Source organism: Mustela nivalis, assembly GCF_964662115.1.
Source record: "Mustela nivalis genome assembly, chromosome: 12".
NCBI classification, from domain to species: domain Eukaryota; kingdom Metazoa; phylum Chordata; class Mammalia; order Carnivora; family Mustelidae; genus Mustela; species Mustela nivalis.
Genome location: NC_139031.1, coordinates 70,463,855 through 70,483,649, shown reverse-complemented (window position 1 = coordinate 70,483,649; position 19,795 = coordinate 70,463,855). Strand labels below are relative to the sequence as shown.

The window sequence follows — 19,795 nt, the reverse complement described above, 5'->3', positions numbered from 1 at the left end:
AAGCAAGATTGATGGCAGTTAGAGTATTGCAATTCTTTTAGAATGGAGTTAAAAGACTCAGACATTTTCCTAATAAAAAGAACTGTTGGATGGACTTGCCAGTTGTTAAAAAAAAAAGTTCTTAAGTAATACTTGCAGAAAATTAGCTAATACATGCTATTTCATGCTTGTCCTGATAGGTGGGGTTAGTTTCAGTTAAAATTAACTGTGCACATAATTACATGCTTACTTTATATTTTTTGTGTGTGGGGGACATATCCTGGAGAAAGGGTCATCTTCAGAGTCCTGTGGTTGGTGGTATTTCCACTTGTGCTTACATACACTGTTCTAACAGTAATTACTTTTATTGGTATATATATATATATATTTAAACATTTTATTTATTTGACAGAGTGTAGAGACAGCAAGAGAGGGAACATAAGAAGGAGGAGTGGAGAAGGAGAAGCAGACTCCCCACTGAGCAGGGAGCCCTATGTGGGGCCCAATCCCAGGACCCTGAGATCTTGACCTGAGCCAAAGGCAGATGCTTAACCAACTAAGCCACCCAGACACCTCTGTCTTACGTACTATTAAAATACAGTTTCTTAGTCATACTACCTTATGCTACTTGCACAGAGAAGTGAAATACTTTGGTAAATGAAAGAGCAGGATGACAGTTGAGGTTTAGCACATGTGGGTAGACTCTGCTTCTACATAGATCTCATCATACACTTTAATTTTAATAAGAGAGCAGATTATTTGTGTGTGTTTCATAAGCTGATGCACCAAAATTTTATTCCTTCTTTGATCAGATAGAACATTTTGTTTAGTGCAGTCTCAGAAGATAGAGTCTTGCTTCCTGATTGGCATTGATTATCTTAAAACACCCCCAATTCTTTTGGAAATGTGTGCATGCCAATTTAGAACTGTTTGTTTGAAAAGTTTCTAGGTTGCCCCTGGCAAAATTGATTCTTGATGAGTTTTTGTTTTCTAATTTTCTCTTGTCCAGAGAGTTTCCGGTGGCAGCCAGTTGTGAATACATTATGTGGCTGATTTTTCTGTTGGTAGATGTAAAGTTTACCTCTTCTAGCATTCAGTACTCCCTAAATTTCCCTTGCATGTCCTGATGGTGGTAAAATCTCTTGCTGTCAGTCTAATCTGTTCAATAAGCCTTGTCTTTGAAGTTTCATTATGTAACCATGGATTCTCAGTTTTAACGACTCTTAAGCTGCAGCTTTGTAGTTACAATAGAGAAATATGATAGAAGAGGAAGAAAGTCTGGAGAGGGGGGCTGTGGGGAGGAAGGAGGAGGAATCAGAGTGAGCTAAGCTTTCTCATTAAAACTCATAGAGAACTCTACATAGCTCCTTCTACCTTTAGCCAAAGGAAATACCAAGAAAGGCTGTAGGGTAGTACATATAGCTGTTAAAAAAGTAGTTGAATTTAATGGAATGGTACAAGAGCACAGTGCAGTCACAATTGCAATAGAAATAGAAATACAGATATCGGAGAAGAATCAGTAGGAATTGGTGGACATAAAGAGTGACTGAGAAAATAAGCCTGACGGCCATGGTTGCTGCAGAAGGAAGTGCGCAGGCTGATCTGAGCCAAGAAAACCAAGACCAGTAGCAGACCTCATGCAGAAGTGCAAGCCTCAGGGGTGTCTGATGTGCCCAAAGGCTTTTGCATTATGCTTATCACTGCGGTGTAAAAAACCTTTGTTTTACTGAATGCTGTTCTGAGCAGTTTAGACACCAGTTAGCCTCACAGGTATTGTTATTTTTCAATACCTCTAAGGTATTGAATGATAATAATACTAATGTATTATTATTATTATATTATAATATATTATATTAATATTTTATTATATAATAATATATTATTATTATATTAGAGGTATTGAATACTAATACTAATACTAATAAAGTACTGTTATTATCATACATTAGGTATCTTGTCCAAGGTCAGGAACCCAGGTTTGTCTGGTTCTTGAGCTCACGTTCTTTTCCATGTAGCTGTGCACCCATCTATATAGTTTCATCTATGATGTCTCCTTTCTCTTTTTCAAACCTGTTTTATCTCTTAGGGTTTTGCCTTAAGGAACCTTGTTGGAAAGGAAATACCTGAATGCAGTTCTGCACCCACTTGGGGCTCCTTAAAGTCAAGTGGTCTTCTGGGGGCTGCAATAACTTTGTGCCCATAGTAGGTATGGGTTGTGGTGGGGTCAGTCTGGAAGTAAGAATTTTTTGTTTTTTTAATACGAACTTTTATATGAATTGAAGTTTCTTTGAATGGTTAGGAGAAACAGTGACTATATAGGGACTCAGCTGTTTCAGTGGAGGACCAATAAAACCAAATTAGTCAGTTTGGCCTTTGTATTGTGTTAGGTAAAACGTTACCTTCCCTGAAGTAGAATCAGGACTGGGGAGAGGAATGAGAGCTAATCATGGTCTCCAAGTTGCCCATGACTAGCTGTTGCAACATTTCTCAAAACTCAGTTTTCCTTAAGGAATATGGAAAAAGAGTTTGGTTGACTGCATTGTGGGTCACTAGGAAAAAACACATCTTTGAACCAGATGGTCAGGCAGTGTACTTGGAGTCCCTGGAGTCCATCCAAATAATCTTCCACCAAAGGGGAGAAAAGAACCATTGTTTGTGAGGGTTCAAATGGTGGAAGTTGTTCAACTCTTCTAGGCTGTGCTCCTGGGATATTACAAAGGTTCTTTGTTAAGCTATCAAATTACATCCAGATAGAGATAACAGTTCTTGTTCTAAGAGTGATCATTGCTAGTTTTTGGATATACATTTTCCACCAACATCTTGCCTCTTGAATTCTTTGTGACTCTAGTATTCAGAGCTTAATTACATACCTGAAGTGAAAATCTGACAGTTTTCACTTTACCTGTGAAGCTTTCCTCGTTTTGAGTTCTTGTAGTATTTTCTTTTATATTCTGCAGTGGCAATTATTTCTTGTATTGTACAGTACAGTGTATCCCACTGTCTGTGAGGACAGCAGTTGTGTCTCATTCATCTCTATACCTCCTATGGTGCTTAATACAAAGCTCAATAAATGGTTGGTAAATGAATAGAGTGTGAAAAAAATCCTTTAGTAATGAAATACAGAAAATGTAGTTTACTCTGTCTTCTTTACATACTCCACACATCCCTAGTGTACTTTTGTGACTTTTTCTAAAATTCCCTTGCTGTTACTTGTTTAATTTTTAATAACCCTCTTTCTTTCATGGCCAGAAGGCCTTTAAAGCCTGGGTCAGTGTAACAAACTGATTTCCTTTTTATAATTCCAGTGACATTTCTTAGTTACATATGGGTGGTGATATTTACCAGCAGTTTATAAATGGTATTTGCAAGGCCAGATCAGTTTAGTATCATTTATGTACTGTGCCTAAAATCTGAATATGTGCTATCCCAGCAACTTGTGTGGTTAAACTAATTGGTTTGAGTATTTAGGCTTCTACAGGGGCAGATAACTGACTCAGTGGTAATGCTCCATGTTTCATGGCAGCTATACAACCCCTGTAAATTATAAGAATAAATTTAAAAGTTTAATATATATGATAATTTAGTACAAATTTATAGAAATAGTAGTATGTACCGTAGGTATGTGAAGCTGCTTTGTGAAAACATTTGGCTGCTATTAAACCCATCCTTTCCTACTGTCATTTGAGTCCACATCAACCGTCAATCTCTTCTTCCTGGGGTTTAAAACAGCGTGTCTATGAAGCATCTTAGCCACAGCTCTAGCATCCATGCTTTACCCTAGGCGCCCATCCTTTTGTACATATATTTCCGCATGCACAAGCACTCTTGGTTACAAGGAACGGAAAATCAGCTCAAAGTGTTTAGGGGAGAAAATGGGATTTATGGGGAGGTTAGCGTGGCACAACCTCATTTTAAGAAGTCAGCCAACTGGGACACCTGGGTGGCTCAGGTGGTTAAGTGTCTGCCTTCAGCTCAGGTCATGATCCTGGGGTCCTAGGATCGAGTCCCGCATTGGGCTCCTTCCTCAGCAGGGAGCCTGCTTCTCTTTCTGCCTACTGCTCCCCCTCCTTGGGGGAGCCAACCAGGCAGTGCTGAGGACTCAGCTGCTGGGACCACAGTTTCAGTGCCTTCTGTCTCTTGCCCTCATCTCTACTCTTACTCCTTGTCCTTGTCAGTTTCAGGATTTCATTCCAACCTCTCTTCAGGACTTGACACCAGTGGCTTCTCAGCTGATGCTTTCTCTGCTTTGCCACCATCAGGAGTAGAGGGGTAGGGTCCAGTTCAGCTCTGGCTGGCAAAGTCCCAGGGAACAATGGCCTAAGTTGGATGGCTGGCCTGGTGCTGGACAGGACACACCCCTCTCTAGCCTGCAGTGCATGGCGCCAGGGGAGGAACCTTTCCAGGAACCAGCTTGTTTTTGTAACCATTCAAGTGAAACATTCCACAAGAAGTGGCAGAAAGGACTCAACCAGTATTTGAGTGCTGCTGTCCTTAGTGTTTCACTGGATATGAAAGGAATGTAGGAGTAAAAGCATTTCAGAACTGGTAACATCCCTGCTACTTACGCATTTTTGCCTCGAACCTCCTTCTCTGTTACACAAGGGGGATAGGACTGGTTATGTGATCATCTGACAAATGATTACCTTGGTTTGCTTTCTGTTCTTTGAGGAAGGTGTATGTGTGGTTTCAGAGTGATCTAAATCATACCAGCATTAGCTTGAAAAGGCAAAATACCAAAACACTGGCCAAAGGGAAGTTAATTAAATTACACAGGAGCACTGGTTTTAATTTCAGTTGAATGAATAACATTGTTATCCATTCTTTTCTATGGGATTTTTAGGGGTATTTTATTTTTAGGGGTACAGAGTAAGACAAAGGAAGAAAATTATTTAATAAATCCTTATTATTTTAATATTTTGAAGTTTATACTAGATCAGTAGCAGGGAACTTGTAGATTAAAAAATGTCAAAGGTGACTTGACATTTCTGTCTGTTTGACAGGTTCATTTAGACAAGTTTTCTTCCTTTAGGATGCTCCTGATTTTCTAACTAAGTAGAATTTTGGAAAGCTGGTTAAAAGTTCCTAAAGGCAATAAAGCTGACTTATAACCCTGAACTAGAAAACTTTTTCTTCCCTTTTCATAGTTAACATTAAAAAACTTAAGTAAGTTTTTAAAAAAAGACTTAGCTCTTTAAGAAGCTTTTGATAGTCTTGGATTTGTAGCTTCTCTCCATCCTGGAATCCTGACATCAGGAAGAGAGAAAATCCTCACATCTTTCCTCAGTGCCTGTTGCCTTTCTTCTTGCTTCTACCTGAGTCTTTTTTTGTGTCTGCCACTGAAGTCTTATAATTTAATTCACATTTCTAAGATCATATTAGTTCTAGACATTTGGAATTCTCTGATACTGTTCTTTGTGAATATGGTCTTGGTAAGATTGCTTTTATACCTGGGTCCCTGGCTTAGTTTCTCATACTTGGGGCATGGCACCCCATCAAAAAATCAGTTGTGATTTTGCAAGGGTGTGGGTGGGAAAAACTGCACTTGGCCATGCAGATACCCAGGCATTTTCTGTTACTTGAATAAATAATTAATACATAGTGTGTATAGCAACCATGTAATGTGTATTTTAATGCAAAGTCTTATGTGCCAAGGATTAGAAATTTAACTGAGGAGAAGCAAAGACTCAGGCGTAGACAAGATGTTTCCCAGGATAATTGAGGACACAAGATCAGGAAACAAAACATATAGAAAGGAGGAAGATGGTTCCCTAAAAAAGAGGAGACTGAACCCCTGGTTAGAAGCAGAACTGTGATCAGACATCACATTTTTTTTTTTTTTAAGATTTTTTTTTTTTTTTTGGTTATTTATTTATTTGACAGAGAGGGAGAGATCACAAGTAGGCAGAGAGAGAGAGGGGAAAGCAGGCTCCCCGCAGAGCAGAGAGCCTGATACAGGGCTCGATCCCAGGACCCTGAGGCCATGGCCTGAGTTGAAGGCAGAGGCCTAACCTGAGCCACCTAGGTGCCCCCAGACATCATATTTTTAAAGGAGACAAAAAGAAGTCCTGCCTTTTTATTACTGTAATCTGTATCTACCTGTTTTTGTTATTAGGATTCATGAAAATCAACTTTCCATGCTGTTTTTTGACAAACATAATCTAAAGTTTGCTTGTAGGGTGCCTGGGTGGCTCAGTCATTAAGGGTCTGCCTTCAGCTCAGGTCATGATCCCAGGGTCCTGGGATTGAGCCCTGCATTGGGCTCCCTGCTCAGTGGGGAGCCTACTGGTCCCTCTCCAACTCCCCATGTTTGTGTTCCCTCTCTCGCTATCTCTCTTTGTCATAAACAAATAAAATCTTTAAAAAAAAATTAGGTTTCCTTGCTATAGCTCTGTCTTTGGGCTTTTAATCTCCAACTTAGATGATGTTCATAATTGAACTTTTTCACCTGGACATGTTTTCTGCAGTTCGTGGTGACCAACATAGGATTTATCTTTAGCCAAGAAACAAACCTAGAGCATCTGTTGTATGTAGGACCCAGTGTCAGCACTGTAGGGAAGGCAGAGATGAAGAAGATATGGCGTGTGTATGTGTGTGTGTGTGTGTGTGTGTGTGTGTGTATGTGTGTGTGTGTGTGTGTTATGATTATGGTTTTTGTTTGTGCTCCAGATGCATGGATTTTGAATGGTCTCCCCTTAGTATTATTTTCCCCATAGGCCTTCATGTTTTTAGGGTGCATTTTAACAAAATGCAGCATTTTTCAAGAACAAATTTCTTGGGTTGTGATAGAATTACCTGTATTTACTGATGGAATTGGTTCATTTTTTCTCCTCTAGAATCCAGAAAACACTCAGAGTTATGTAAATATTAAGAAGAAAATCCTAAGGTTTCCGTGAAATGCCAGAGTGATACATGGATATTTTTGATATTGAGAAAGTATTTTAAATAAATGACATTTCTCTGAATATATGAAAGTCTAAGCAATGACTAGCATTAGTGGAGAAGAATTAAGTCATAAATTTTTTAGTGCTTATTAAAAAATAAAGGTTTAGGTTTACTAAAACCTTGTGAGCATTTTTAAAACAATCATAACATGAACATTTCACTGTAAAACTTTGCAGTAGAAAAAAATTGCTAGGGTCACCTGGATCTATAATAATTTGAAATTCAGCCACTTTTGGGGGGGAATTTCTGTCTTTTCTCTATCACTTTTGAAAATAAAATATCTTCTTCATGAGACTTAAAAGTTTATTGAAAGTAATTCATAAGGCAGACTTACTGTATTAGATTTATATGCATAAAGTAGACTTTGCTGTTACCCCTTTCCTAACTTTATTTCCTTATTTTTCTTTTCTCTTTTTTTGGTTTAAAAAAAAAAAAACAGAACAAAACCAAGAGAAGAGCTTTCTCTATTCCTTTCTTCAATACTTTTTTTTTGTTTGGGTTCCTTTTTTATCGGGGGAGGCAATCTGTCTGTTAGACTGTACTCCTGTGAGGGTCAGGGATCTGACAGCCTTGTAGGTCTGAGATGGGTCCAGGGAAGCTGATAGGAAATAAGTATTTCTGCCCAGGTGAGAAGTACCACAGAGCCCATAGGGAATAGCTTCTTGTTCTGAGGGGTGGGGGTGTTACTAGGCTTGTACTTATCCACGCAGAAGAAAGTTCCTGGTTCTGCTTTGCACCCCCCTGTTCTCACAGTTGAACGAACCTGTATTCACAGTGTTCTAATAAGCCTGTTTGTCTAGTTGCTCAAGTGTAGGGATGGTTGAGGAAGCTTGTGGCAAGACTGGGAAGAGTGTGGTAGTCTTAGGAGGAGGTGGCATGTTTAGAGCCTTAAGGAAGGAAGCCTTATGGCAAAGAGAATAAACCATAGTGATGATGCAAAAGGATGCATGGATGTCAGGTCTGGAGATCAGGTGTCAGTGACCCTGTATACTCCTGGTAAATCCTCGTGGCTGTCACTAATGTTCACGAGGGACCCAGTCGTCATCAGTTGAAGATGAGACTGTGTTTATTATAATTCATTTGAAAAGTCAGCAAAATGTATGATATACTTTTTAAGTTAAAAAAAATCATATATGAAGGCAGATACTTTCAGGGATCAATTTTTGTTTTCCTGAAAAAATGACCTAAGCAGATAGAGGTCAGATCTAGCATTTTTATATGTCAGTTTTCTTTCTTATCTTTTCCTTTATATTTATCAAGATGATGTTTTTACAAGACTTTTGTAAATAGACCCTCTATTTTAACATCTGTTATTGTCCTTCTGTGGTTGTTTTCAGATACATCTCGATGTCCTGTAATAAAGATAGTCTTAATGGCAGTGGATTGTGAATCTTGTACGACATGAACATAATGATTAATTTCCCGTAGTTTTGCCTTCTAGCCTGTTTTTTCATTTCTGCTTTAAGGCCAAGCTTGTGTATATATACATTGACACTATATTTTCCCCACACATTCTCCCCATTCATTCCTAAAGGTTCCTGTCTGTTTCCACTCTTGGGAGCCCACAGAATTTGTCTGAACAACAGTCATCAGCAGCAGCTCTTCCTAATATTTATTTATTCAGCAGGTACTGAGTGCTATCCTGGGGGCTGGGGACACCAGTAGAAGCCCGTGCTGTGGAGCCTTTTACATGCCAGTGGGGGCAGAAGATAAACAAATAAATACATTAGATGGTGCAGCAAATTTGGTGCAAAGAAGAGGGTAACCAGGGAGGGCTCCGAGGAGGAGATTACTGACATCCAACTGAGTAATGAGAAGGTGTCAGCCAAGATTTTCTGAGGAAGAACATTCTAGGCAGTGAGAGCAGCACAGACAGATTCCTAAGGCAGGAATTAGCTCTGAGGAGAAGAAACATTGGGGTGCCCGGATGGCTCAGTCATTATGCCTCTGCCTTCAGCTCAGGTCATGATCCTGGGGATCCTGGGATAGAGCCCTGCATTGGGCTTTCTACTCACGGGGAAGCCTGCTTCTCCCTCTCCCACTCCCCTTGCTTGTGTTCCTTCTCTTGCGGTCTCTCTCTGTCAAATAAATAAATAAAATCTTTAAAAACAAAACAAAACAAAAAGAAGAAGAAAAGAAACATTGTCTATTGTGACTGAAGCATGGACTGGGAAGTGCTGGGGGGGCCCTGCTCAGTTCTGCTTGGTCAGTGATGACCAGTCCAGGCGTAAACAAGGCCAGCCTTCTTGCTTCAGGTGGGACAAATGTTGGGTGTGGTTTTTTCCTTCTGAGACCACTCTTCCTTGCTTTCCCCCATCTTCCCTGTCCTGCCTCCTCACTCCCTTTCTCTGAGAGCATGTCCTCAGTAAATTAGGCGAACAAGAATCCTGGCTGAGCTCCATTTCTAGGAGATTAGAAACCTAAGACACATAAGTGAGCTTCTGACTATTGTTTTGCAGACTGTGAGCGAATAGCCTCCCCGCTTGCCCCTGCACCTCCAGTCCGTTCTACGCCATTGCCTTGTTGTAAAATGAAAAAATCCCACCCAGCTGCTGTGCTGCTTACAGTCCTTTAGTGCCTTCCTGTTGGATTAAATGGCAACTTCCTGTTGGATAAAAGCCCTAACTTCTTAGCATGGTTTACAGGTCTGTTATGCTCTGGCATCCAGCCATCTTTCCCTCAGCCTTCCCAGCTGCCACCAGTCTATTTACTGCTCCGTGGTTTCCTTAGACAGCTTCCAGTTTCAGGCCTCTGATCCTTTTGTCCTGTCCTGCTGTTCTTCACATGCCCTCCCCCTTCTGGCCAGTGCCTGGAAGCCTCAGCCTGACGCTCCCTCCTCAGTGGGGTCTTCTCTGAGCCACCCTTATCTGTACCCAACCAAGCTCTCCCAAAACACATATTTCAGTATATTATAATCACTTGCTTTATTTTTCACCACTCACTGAGTTCCTTGAATGCAGAGAACATGGAAGTTCCTACTGCTGGGTGCATCAGCACACATCTGTTGAATAAATACATGAAAAAATAAGGGGGAAACTTTATTCAGTGCAGTTTGTTGGTTCTTAAACAGCAAAGCCTCTTGACCATGAACATTATACATGCCCTTATCTACCAACTCTATAGGAAGAAGGACAGGAACTACCTGGGTGGAGTGACTGAAGATAACACTTCCAACATGTTTTTGTTTTTTAAATTTCAGGGAACATTGAATGATGGGGGTGGCGTTAGATTATTTAAGCCTTAAAATATGGATTTGGGAAATTTGTTACTTCTTTTAAATATTCATTTAATATTTTCTGGATAGCTAGCATTGTGTTATATGTTGTGGGGGAATAAAAAAGGAAGCAGTTGATAGAGTTTGTTCCTCAAGGACCTTAAAATGGTGAGCTAGTGAGCTAGTGAGAGTTTTGAGGCAGCATATGATTAAATCTTAAATGATTTAAGTAAGAAGCACTGTTGGTCCTGAAAAAGGAGTCTGTAGGCTGGAGGGTTGAGCAATCACAAACTAAAACTCAGATTCTTTTTTTTTTTTAATTTTTTATTTTTTTATAAACATATATTTTTATCCCCAGGGGTACAGGTCTGTGAATCACCAGGTTTACACACTTCACAGTACTCACCAAAGCACATACCCTCCCCAATGTCCATAATCCCACCCCCTTCTCCCAAACCACCTCCCCCCAGCAACCCTCAGTTTGTTTTGTGAGATTAAGAGTCACTTATGGTTTGTCTCCCTCCCGATCCCATCTTGTTTCATTTATTCTTTTCCTACCCCCCAATCCCCCCATGTTGCATCTCCACTTCCTCGTATCAGGGAGATCATATGATAGTTGTCTTTCTCTGCTTGACTTATTTCGCTAAGCATGATACGCTCTAGTTCCATCCATGTTGTCGCAAATGGCAAGATTTCATTTCTTTTGATGGCTGCATAGTATTCCATTGTGTATATATATACACCACATCTTCTTGATCCATTCATCTGTTGATGGACATCTAGGTTCTTTCCATAGTTTGGCTATTGTGGACATTGCTGCTATAAGCATTTGGGTGCACGTGCCCCTTTGGATCACTACGTTTGTATCTTTAGGGTAAATACCCAGTAGTGCAATTGCTGGGTCATAGGGCAGTTCTATTTTCAACATTTTGAGGAACCTCCATGTTGTTTTCCAGAGTGGCTGCACCAGCTTGCATTCCCACCAACAGTGTAGGAGGGTTCCCCTTTCTCCGCATCCTCGCCAGCATCTGTCATTTCCTGACTTGTTCATTTTAGCCATTCTGACTGGTGTGAGGTGATATCTCATTGTGGTTTTGATTTATATTTCCCTGATGCCGAGTGATATGGAGCACTTTTTCATCTGGATGTCTTCTTTGCAGAAATGTCTGTTCATGTCCTCTGCCCATTTCTTGATTGGATTATTTGTTCTTTGGGTGTTGAGTTTGCTAAGTTCTTTATAGATTCTGGACACTAGTCCTTTATCTGATATGTCGTTTGCAAATATCTCCTCCCATTCTGTCAGTTGTCTTTTGATTTTGTTAACTGTTTCCTTTGCTGTGCAAAAGCTTTTGATCTTGATGAAATCCCAATACTTCATTTTTGCCCTTGCTTCCCTTGCCTTTGGCGTTGTTCCTAGGAAGATGTTGCTGCGGCTGAGGTCGAAGAGGTTGCTGCCTGTGTTCTCCTCAAGGATTTGGATGGATTCCTTTCGCACATTGAGGTCCTTCATCCATTTTGAGTCTATTTTTGTGTGTGGTGTAAGGAAATGGTCCAATTTCATTTTTCTGCATTAAAACTCAGATTCTCATAGGAATGTAGTCCCCTCTGCAGAAATGGTATTCGTGGACCTCAGTAGTTTTCGGATATTAAGGATCGAGCTTTCTCTCTTGGCTTTCCTGAAAAAGGAAGTTCATGATAGTTGTGTTTGAAGAACTTTTTGTAAGTTTTTGAATGAGTTTTTTTGATGCAGAGAAAAATAAAAGTTCAGTATCTTCACAGTATAATTCAAACAGATGAAGGTGAAGATGGTTTGCAAACGGGAGGTGATACCTTCTTCTTCTTCTTCTTTTTTTTTAAGGTTTTATTTGTTTGAGACAGAGTGCATGAGCCAGAGGGAGAGGGAGAACTGGGCTCCCCGTTGAGCAGGGAGCGAGCCTGACTACATGGGGCTTGAACCAGGACCCCAGGATTATGACCTTAGCTGAAGGCAGATGCTTAACCAACTGAGCCACCCAGGTGCCCTGGGAGATTCATTCATTCATTCTTTCTTTCTTTCTTTCTTTCTTTCTTTCTTTCTTTCCTAAAAATTTGACGGACAGAGAGCACTAGTAGGCATAGTAGGCAGAGAGGCAGGCAGAGAGAGAGAGAGAGAGAGAGAAGTAGGCTCCCTGCCGAAGCAGAGAGCCCGATGTGGGACTCAGTCCCAGGACCCTGGGATCACGACCTGAGCCGAAGGCAGCAGCTTAACCCACTGAGCCACCCAGGCGCCCCGGGAGATCATTTCTTTAAACTGAAGGGAAACCATCTTTCCCGGAGCTTTCTGATTATAAGTGTACCCAGTCCTGTGGGCTGTGAGAATTTTGGCTGCTCACCATTGACATGGTAGTTACCTCCTCTTGTACTTTAATCTCTTAATTAAATAAATATCTGTGAGGTCAGATTTCATGCTTGACTTTTAAAATTTCTAGCCTGAAGTGTTTTTCAGTTGTATCCTTGTGGCTTAACCTAATTTATACCCTTTTGTGATTCTGTTTTTTGAGGGTAGGAGGTACTTTGAACAAAGACAAATTGTAGCTTAACCACTCTCCTGTAGGGGTCGCTATAAGAGTAGCCTTTTGGCATTCTTCCTCACCACCCAGCACCCAGCACCCAGCGCTGTGTGGTATGACTTGACATAATTAACCTAAGGGTTTTGGGATCTGGTTTGTGTTGGCATTTTACTTTTGGGAGTGATAGAAGCTCTAACCCCTCCAACCAAGAATTCTGTAGGCTTGTAACTATGTATTTTATCACTTTGGGTTTGTAAGTGCTACACCTGTGCATTTTGAACCTCATTTATTTGGTGCATGTTTATTTTAGAGTTCTCATTATTCCTCATTTGCATATGACAAATATATACACATAGACACATTAAACTATTTTAGTGGCTTTTGCAGCACGAATGATGGTAGCCTTCGTTGGCCTTCTGTAGGACCTCAGATTATTGTTTAATGGGGTTGTCACTCAAGATCCTTACTGGCTTCCTCCAGTGCTTTTAAAAAAATTGAATTGAGTTTGATGGGGTACATCCCCTTGATTAAATGTTTTTCCTCCCATGCAATCAGCATCAGCTGTTTGGCTCCCCTTCTGTATTCTTTTGAAGCAGCCCTGCATTGCAAATCAATATCTTTCTGAAGAGACAGTGTGTTGTGAATCGCCTGGACAGCATATGCACTGTTACTTTGGCTGCAATGCTGCTGCAGAGCCTGGTTACTCTGCCTTCCTGGGAACTCCACAGGCAAGTCCATCGTGTTTGGAGAAAAAAAAAAAAAAAAAACTAGGTTTTTTTTGGGGGGGGAGAAATGAACTGTTAAAGCTATTGATACTGAATGTTAGCATGTTCTTTGTGTTCTTGTGAACTATTTTTGGTCTTATTCCACTGAGATTAGTTTCTCTTAGGTGATTTCTGGTGTGTTTTTGTGTCTGTGTGTGGTTTTTTTTTTTTTTTTTTGCTCTTGCTTCCCCCTTTCTTGGTTGTAGTACAGCCGTACCGTTTTCAGCTTGCTAGTGCAGAAAGATGTGAATTCAGTTGCTGTATGAGCCTGGCCTGGTGCAGACACATTGCTAGAGACATGTTAAAGAGTTCCAGGTGAATTGAGCCTGAGAGAGACAACAGCAAAACGGTAAGACAGAGCATGCTTAAAATTAGAGCAGGGTTTTTAATTTGGAGCATCTCGGCAAGTCTGAATCCTGACTCACTCATTTACAACTTGAAAAGGATTCATTTTATGCATGTCATTTCACTCACCCCCTTCTCTTTAACTGCCAGAAACATCACAGATTGATCAAGGGGGGATTTAAATTAGGGATCCGACGGGAGGTTACTCATGGAGAGTCTCTTGAGGCACCCAAGGCTATTGCTTGTAGTTTGTAAACACCAGTAGCAGTGATAAGACGAGGAAAAGGTTTAGCGTCTGTGCTTCTTTGCCATAGCTGAGTGTTATTTCTTCTGAAACTCGCCTTATTTATTATAGCTTAAAGAGATCTTATAGATTGTTTTCCCTGGCTTTGCTTGGCTGAACGCCCTCTGAGGCAAGCCAGTGAAGGACGGGAGACCACATCTTTCATTTGGGTAAACTGATGTCCCTACGTTAGCTAGATTGGTTCTGAGTGGAATAAGCGTCTCTAGTAGATTAGGGCTCTGGGGCTTCCTCTTTGCTCATTCCACCCCCTTCCCTTCTAGAGCACAGAAACGTACCTGCTTTAAGTCTGTGCTTTCTGGCAGAGGCTGGTGTGCTGGTATTTTGCATCATTACACCTGGAGTGGTTATGCTTTCATGTACGGAGGTGATAATCCTTCCTGTGGTTCTGCTTGCAGAGCCGGCTCTAAGAGTGGACTGGGAGCATTTTGGGTTCTAATGGAGAACCCCTGCATGCATGAAGGACTGGGCTAGCAGACAGACTATTCCAGAATGATGCTTACCTGCTTGTGCTGACCATAACAGCTGAGAGACGGAGATGTAAACCTTGATATCTACAGAGGTTGAATTTCTATTTCCATTGTTAATTGGCACACAGTATTAGGGCTAGGGGACAGTCAAAGTTGCAGAACATGTTTTAATATTGTTCAGAGTGAGACTTACTACATTACATGGTCCTGGTGGATTTATTAGGGTCCGTCTCCTGTAGAGTTGCTGAATGCCCAGGGTGCCAGCATTTGAGTTTTTGCTTTAAAAATATTCTACGTCTGTATATTTTAACTCAGCAAATCACATAAAATGTAAATAAATGATGCAGATAGTGAAGATCAATTGAGAAGATCATTGGTAACTTGCTGTAGCATGTTGGCCATAAGCCAGCTGTGTATAATTTTGTGACATTAGTATTTTTTAAAAAGAACACCTGATTAATCGATAGACAAATGAGAGAAATTTTTGAGTGGGGGGGGCACATAAGAGCCCTAAATATCCTTCTATGTTTACTCAACTATTGATTATGAAGGTGAGACATTGATTTTTGGGAATGAATATTTAAATTTTCTTCCAAAGAGAATTCACATTTTCTTTTATTTTCATCACTTATTACTTCCTGAAAAATCAACATGAATTATAAGCTGTTCTTTTCCATACTTCAGTTTTTGTTTTTTTTTTTCCAGAAAAAAAATTTTTTTTTTTTTCAGTTTAGAAGATGATGTACTCTGTGTTGTTGGCTTTTTTTTTTTTTTTCTGAGAGTGATATATTCTAGCTATTTATATTTTTACCTTCACTTTGTATAACTTGTGAGGTTTATTTTTTTGCCCTGTGATAGAAGGAATTGGACATTTGCAAAAAGTAGTTTTTAAAAAGGGGAAGAGTAGAGTAGTTACATGACATTTATAGTCATAAACTTTAAAAAAAAAGATTTCATTTATTTGAGAGAGAGAGAAAGAGAACACGAGCAGGGGAGCAGCAGGCAGAGGGAGAGGGAGAAGCAGACTCCCCACTGAGCAGGGAGCCTGATGCGGGGCTCGATGTGGGGTTCCATCCCAGGATCCCGGCATCATGACCTAAACTGAAGCAGATGCTTAACTTACTGAGCCACCCAGGTGCCCCATAATTACACATGTTTTAATTCCTCATTCTGCAGACGTTTATTAGCCATCTACTATGTGTAAGACATTATAAGACCTGCTGTGAGGAAGTAAAATGAAGTGATACATTCCCTCGCCTGAAGCAGCTTAGCTGGAGGAGCACTGGTATTTTTCTCTGGAATATGCTCTTTATTCTTTCTTATGAATAAGTAAATTTGATGCTTTTTAAATATTTTCTTTCTTGGAGACGCCTTCTGTTTTTTTTAATCATTTATTTATTAAACAAACATTTATGGAGAATCTACTGTGTAAGAGTGTAACTGCTCTGTAACAGTGAGCCAAAAAGATCTGGGGCCTGTCCTCATGGAACTTGCCGTGTACTGTACTCCTTTTTAAGATACTTCCGGGAGAAATGTTGGAGAAGATTTCTTTCATTTGGGGCAATTGCAGTACAGATACTGTATGCTTTGATTTTTTTTTTCATTTCTTAAATTGTGGTATAAAATACACATACCACAAAACTTTAACCATTTTTAAGTGCACAGTTCATTGGCAGTAAGTACTTTCACAAGGTATTGCTACCATCACTGCTATCCATTTCCAGAACTTTTCCCATCATCCAAACAAAAATTCTATATGCATTAAATAATAATTCCCCATTTTCCCTCCCCCTGGTCCATCCCTGGTAATCTCTAGTTTACTTTCTGTGTCTATGAATTTGCCTCATCAAGTGGAATCATAGAGCATTTATCCTTTTGTGTTTGGTTAATTTCACTTAATCTGTGTTATAGCATGTCCCAGAATTTCTTTATTTTTTAATATATGCTTTGATTTTTTTTTTCTGGGGGGGGAGGGGCACATAGCAAACATTAACCAGGCTCCACGCCCAGTGTGGAGTCCCATATGGGGCTCCATCTCACAACCCTGAGATCATGACCAGAGCTGAAATCAGGAGTCAGACACTTACCCAACTGAGCCACCCAGGTGCCCCAATATATGCTTTGATTTTTATATGGAAAACACCAGAATTCCCCCTTCTCCCTTACATGCTTTCACTAAATCAAGTTTCCATATGGATACCATAATAGATAATCTAGAGATACTAAAACTCGGAGCTTGTAGGATGGAGAAGGGAGTGAGGAACAGTTATGCGTAGAGGGAATAATCTGTGGTTATCTTACATTTGGGTTCTCTACATGGCCTGGTAATTGAGCATGGTAACTGGGCTACTTAGATTTTCATGTCAGTTCTTTGGTGATAGAGAACAACAGCTAAAATATTCAGTGGAAGGCTGGACTGTAGCTTTTGTCATTATTAACATTTTAATTTCACCCCCTCTGCTTCAGTTCCCTTGCTCTATCTGATGTTGAGGTCCTCCTACAGACTCTTGGAATTGGCAGGTTCTTAGCAAGTGTGTTGTCTAATTGGCTCATTGCCACTTGTTCAGCCAGTGGGAGAGTGAGACTTTCCTCAGTCTCCTGATATCTGCTGCAAACCCTCCTTCACTCCCCACTGCTGTTTTCAGTGGACACTTAACCTGGAAACCTCATGTTATCTTTTGAGTTGGGCAGAGAGGAACAGGAGAGGGTATAAGCTTTTTTTCCAAATTAAGCAGTTTTTCATTGGATGAGGTGAGACAGGGTTCATCAATACGGCATTCTCTTTTCAAATTTCTTCCTGTTACTGTTTATCTTAAATCCAGATGGTTTTTCTGATAGAGAATCCTTTTTAGAAAGTCAGGTTAGAGCTCCCAGAGGTATCCATTTATCTGCCATTGACTAGATTCATGATTCTTAGATTGGATCAGCCAGTGGTTTATGACTCGCCTTGAACATACTATTCAGGAAACGCAAACATATATGGGAAAGGAAGATTCAATGTGGCAGTGCCTAATGGCCAGGTCATTCCACCTGCCCCATGAGCCTGTCCTTTTTAATGATCTTTATGCTTTCTGCCCATCGTCATGACTTTGCTGTTCAGCCTTGACTTTTGATTTGAGGCTGATTCAGAATCAGGTCAGTTAAAGGCATGTTAAGTTTAGGTGATGGAAGTAGTGAGGGGTGAGGGAGGATTAGTCAGAAACCTTAGACCACAGAATGCTTTCTTTTGCGTCAGAAGAGAGAATGAGAGAAGTTTTGTGGATCAGGTCTGGCTTCTGCTTATTTCTCTTGAAATATCAATCCCAGGGAACATGTAAGGAAGACATCCCAGTGGTCAGGATCTTGGGCTTTGTAGAGTCTCGGAATAAATCTTATTACCTCTACTTGTTCTCTGTGTCGTCTTGGACATGCTACTTAAATATTGCGTGCCTCAATTTAAATGTCTGTAAACTCGGAATAATAGTCATACCTCATGGGGCTGTTGCAGACACTGCAAAACTACTTATAAAGCATTTTTCATAGTAGCTGTTACATAATAAGAGCTCTGTGAGAACCATCATCATTACCGTTATTATCTAAAAATCCTTCATTTCCATCTCTCTTTTCTATCAACTTGAATTATCTTGTCCAAGTTTTATCCTTTTCCAGTTTGCTTGTTTATTGAGCATATATGACAGTTCTTAGTGTTACTGTGTTTGAGGGGATAAAAAGAGGATTTGAAAAAGTGCTCCAGTTTTTCATTTATCATCTGGTAAGGTTTGGGAAGGGTATATGTTCTATAAACTTCCTCCTCTGTCCTGCTGATACAAGTTTGCCCCAGTGGCTTATTCCTCAGCTGAATGAGATCTTGCTATAATACAAAGAGGACAGTGAAATGTTCCTGGAAGCACTGAGGCTTATTTTCAGGTGGCAGACAAGCGGCAGGATTTGTGTATCCCACTGCTCTGCTCTATTCACCTTGACGATCTGTGTCTGGATTCACTATTGACTTTTCTCAGTCAGAGGAAAGGTTGACAGAACCAGCTCTTATGAAATCAGCTAGGACTTTATTATTAATGGATTGCTGTCAGATTTATTATTGCTGAAATTTTAGCTCTTTACAATAGATGGACCAATTGTCAAAGCTGCACTGAAAGAGACTTCCATTTTTTCCCTCAAAGGTTCATTGTTCCCTGTTTCTCTTTATAAGCTGTGTGTGGTTAGTGACCCATATATGATTCCCTGAAAATTTCAAGAGCTTCAAAAGTCAATCCTATATTGAGTGATGCCCTATATTTTTCTGGATTCTTTGGTCAGTTCCATATCTCGATTTATTTTATTAGAATAAAAATATTAAACTTTAGAACTTTATAACATTCCTCTTGACATTCATTAGTCACTAATTATTATTTAAGCATTAATAGTACATCTAAATTTTATTAAAATAGGTGAAAAGATAAAAGTTGTGCTTATTTATATAGCCGTCTGTTTCAGAGTAAAAAGATAGTACACAATTTTATTTCTCCTTCAGGGAAGGAATTTAAAAATATTTATAATCTTTATTTTTAAATGCTGTTCATATGGTTACCAAGGGAAAGAAATTCAGGCCCTAATGGATCAGTCAGTACCTCCAGTAGTGTCTTTTTTCAGTTTCCATTTTTAATGTTATTATGCCTTCTGGATGCTTGATCTTACATGAGGGACAGAGAGCTACAGATATTTGAAAGGTATAAACATGAAGGAAGAACTAGCCTGGTTTAGTACAAAGAAGCTATGGGTGGTGCAATGAAGTTCAGAAGAGAAACAAAACAATTCAGAAGGCATCTGAAACTATCGTTTGCACAGCCTTTGAGACAAATGACAGCTTCTCTGGTCCTTGTGATGTTTAAAAAAACCCAAAAACCAAAAAAAAAAGTGCCTCAATCAGTAAGCCTGTGTATACAGGTAGAAAGCGTGCTGGACCATATTCATGATTTCAAAGAGCCATGAATCTGAGTTCAGCCTTATCTGTTTGTTGATTATTAATACTTTTGGCATGGTAGACATTTTAAAATTGCTGTAGGTTATATTGGTCAGTTCTTGCTAGGTCATGTCACATCTCTGTATCATGTGGAGTCCTCTGAAAACACTCTGTTTTCCCTTTCTCAGGTTAGGACCCAAGACAGACAGAAAAGCTATATTTAAACCTATAAATTCTGTGAGAGGGGGGAAAAGGTTCTTATTTGCAGGAACAGACTTTTTCTTTTCTAGAA

The 19,795-nt window shown here is 39.9% G+C and overlaps 1 protein-coding gene across 10 annotated transcripts in view; it reads left to right on the top strand.

The window, feature by feature from the left end:
• CDK14 (cyclin dependent kinase 14) overlaps nucleotides 1-19,795 on the top strand; it is a 575,914-nt gene that overhangs the window by 98,502 nt on the left and 457,617 nt on the right. The window contains exon 1 of one of the 10 annotated variants that reach the window (XM_082692290.1): nucleotides 13,324-13,412. The exons of 4 other annotated variants lie outside the window; for them this stretch is intronic. In XM_082692290.1, the coding sequence (XP_082548416.1) occupies nucleotides 13,344-13,412 (69 nt within the window). In that variant the 5' untranslated portion in view covers nucleotides 13,324-13,343. Of the gene's footprint in view, nucleotides 1-13,323; nucleotides 13,413-13,671; nucleotides 13,798-19,795 lie in introns of those variants that run through there. 5 more of the 10 variants (XM_082692292.1, XM_082692293.1, XM_082692294.1 and 2 more) reach the window with 5 other exon arrangements.